General features: G+C 39.1%; 1 protein-coding gene across 1 annotated transcript; it reads left to right on the top strand.

Moving 5' to 3' along the window:
- The first annotated feature begins 252 nt into the window (after window positions 1–252).
- LOC127791453 (peroxidase 3-like) lies at window positions 253–1907 on the top strand. Its single transcript, XM_052321344.1, has 4 exons — window positions 253–647; window positions 767–964; window positions 1069–1231; window positions 1319–1907. Exons 1-4 carry the CDS (start codon window positions 438–440, stop codon window positions 1729–1731), a joined length of 984 nt encoding a protein of 327 aa, XP_052177304.1. The 5' UTR covers window positions 253–437; the 3' UTR covers window positions 1732–1907.
- Window positions 1908–2180: the final 273 nt, after the last annotated feature.

Here is a 2180-nt window from a genome sequence, read left to right as displayed (position 1 = left end):
TTTATGCAAATTAGGAGGTCAGTCAATGGATCCAACCAATCCCAAAACCATGATATCCCGCTTGAGTTGTCCCTATGTGCATTTGCAGAAATTAGTTAGAGATTGAATGCAGATAGATAACAATTCATTCATTCAATCCAACCATCCTGCCATGGCTATCTCTTAACTAAATCGCGCCTTATTAATATTCATTAAAAGGTATATACTAGACAAATGGCACCCCCCCCCTACAAAGCCTAAAAAACCAATCTTCAAGTGGGCAAGTTCACGTTATAGTACTGTATATGTGCCATAAAATATTCGATGCCACTTTGCTATTATGATTCTTTACAAAGCAATGGATGCCCTATAAATTTGGTCTCCTGTCGTGGAGTCGACATCTACAGAGATCATTTGAAACCTGATTAAGAGATCTAATCTAGTAGTAACGGTTAATAATGGCTACAATGTGCCATTCTGGGATGCTGGTTTTGGCAGTTTTGGCATTCATAGGCTTTGCTCAAGCAGATTTGCAGATGAATTTCTATGCCAAGAGCTGCCCCAATGCTGAGAAAATTGTGGTGGACTATGTCAACAAGCACATCCCCAGTGCTCCCTCTTTGGCAGCTGCCTTGTTAAGAATGCACTTCCATGATTGCTTCGTCAGGGTTAGCCATTCCTAACTTCTCTTTTCGTCTTTGTTTTATGGGTTTTCACGTACTTCTTGATATGGCCATTAGTCGCATTTTCGACTTAGAGAGATTGAGCTTTATGATTATTGTTATAGGGCTGTGATGCATCAGTTCTTTTAAATTTCACGGCTGAATCGGGTAGCGCAACTGAAAAGACAGCGAATCCCAACCTAACGCTAAGGGGATTCGACTTCATCGACAGAGTGAAGAGCTTGTTGGAAGCTGAGTGCCCTTCCATAGTTTCCTGTGCAGACATAGTTGCCTTGGTTGCAAGAGATTCCATTGTTGCCACTGTACGTATGAGAATTCAATTATTCCTATTGATCTTTAATTAACGTGAGTTTTCCGCAAGAACCATATATTTTTGCTGATCATTTTGCTTTTGCCAATATCCTAGGGTGGGCCTACTTGGAAAGTTCCAACTGGGAGAAGAGATGGATCCATCTCAAGTGCCCAAGAAGCCTTAAAGAACATCCCCAGACCAACTTTCAACTTGACCCAACTTGAATCAAATTTTTCCAGCAAAGGACTTGATGTTAAAGACCTTGTCTTGCTATCTGGTAATCTATAAATCATCAAATCTAATTAAGTCAACAGCTACAGCTTTAATTAAGCTAATGATGTCACCTTCTTTTTCTTCTTTACAGGAGCTCACACAGTTGGAATTGCACACTGCCCATCATTCTCCGATAGGCTGTACAATTTTACGGGACATGGGGATGAAGATCCATCTCTGGATAGTGAATACGCAGCAAATTTAAAGGCAAGAAAATGCAGGACACCAACTGATAACACCACCATTGTTGAGATGGATCCAGGCAGCTCCAAGATATTCGATCTTAGCTACTATAGGCTTCTCTTGAAGAGGAGGGGTCTGTTCCATTCTGATGCAGCTTTAACAACAAGCTCGACCACAACTGAGTATATCAATGAACTTCTATCGGGATCGCTCAATTTCTTCTCCGAATTTGCCTCATCCATGGAGAAAATGGGAAGGATTGAGGTTAAGACTGGATCCGATGGAGAGATTAGGAAGAAATGTGCATTCGTGAACAGCTAATTATGAGCTTTGGTCTCTTTAATCTCTCTATTTTTGTATTTTTTTTTTTTTTTGGGTGGGTTGGATGTTCGATTTAATTAATGTTTATGTGTTGTATTTTGAATTATGATATTGAATTATGATCATAAGATGTCGCATGAATAATGAATAGATGATTTACGATTCTTTTTGATTGAAAAACAAGTGAACATTTTCATTTGGTTCAAGAATCAAAAAATATATATATATATATATATCTATCTTCCTACGAGAGGAAACTATATATGGGTGTAAGGTATAAATTATGGGCAAGAAGAGCAACATCTTCGGTGATGTCATAAATTGCATCGCGAAGATTAATAAGACCGTTAGGAGCCATTCGCCAATGGCGGCCTCTGACGAGTTAGTATCAGTGATGGACAAATTTAAGAGATAGCCATGGCAGGATGTCTTTTGTTTTTTTAAACACC

The sequence above is a fragment of the Diospyros lotus genome, chromosome 15 (assembly GCF_014633365.1).
Source record: "Diospyros lotus cultivar Yz01 chromosome 15, ASM1463336v1, whole genome shotgun sequence".
Lineage (NCBI taxonomy): Eukaryota > Viridiplantae > Streptophyta > Magnoliopsida > Ericales > Ebenaceae > Diospyros > Diospyros lotus.
Note: the sequence above shows the minus strand (reverse complement) of the source record. Positions and strands in the feature narration are given on the sequence as shown.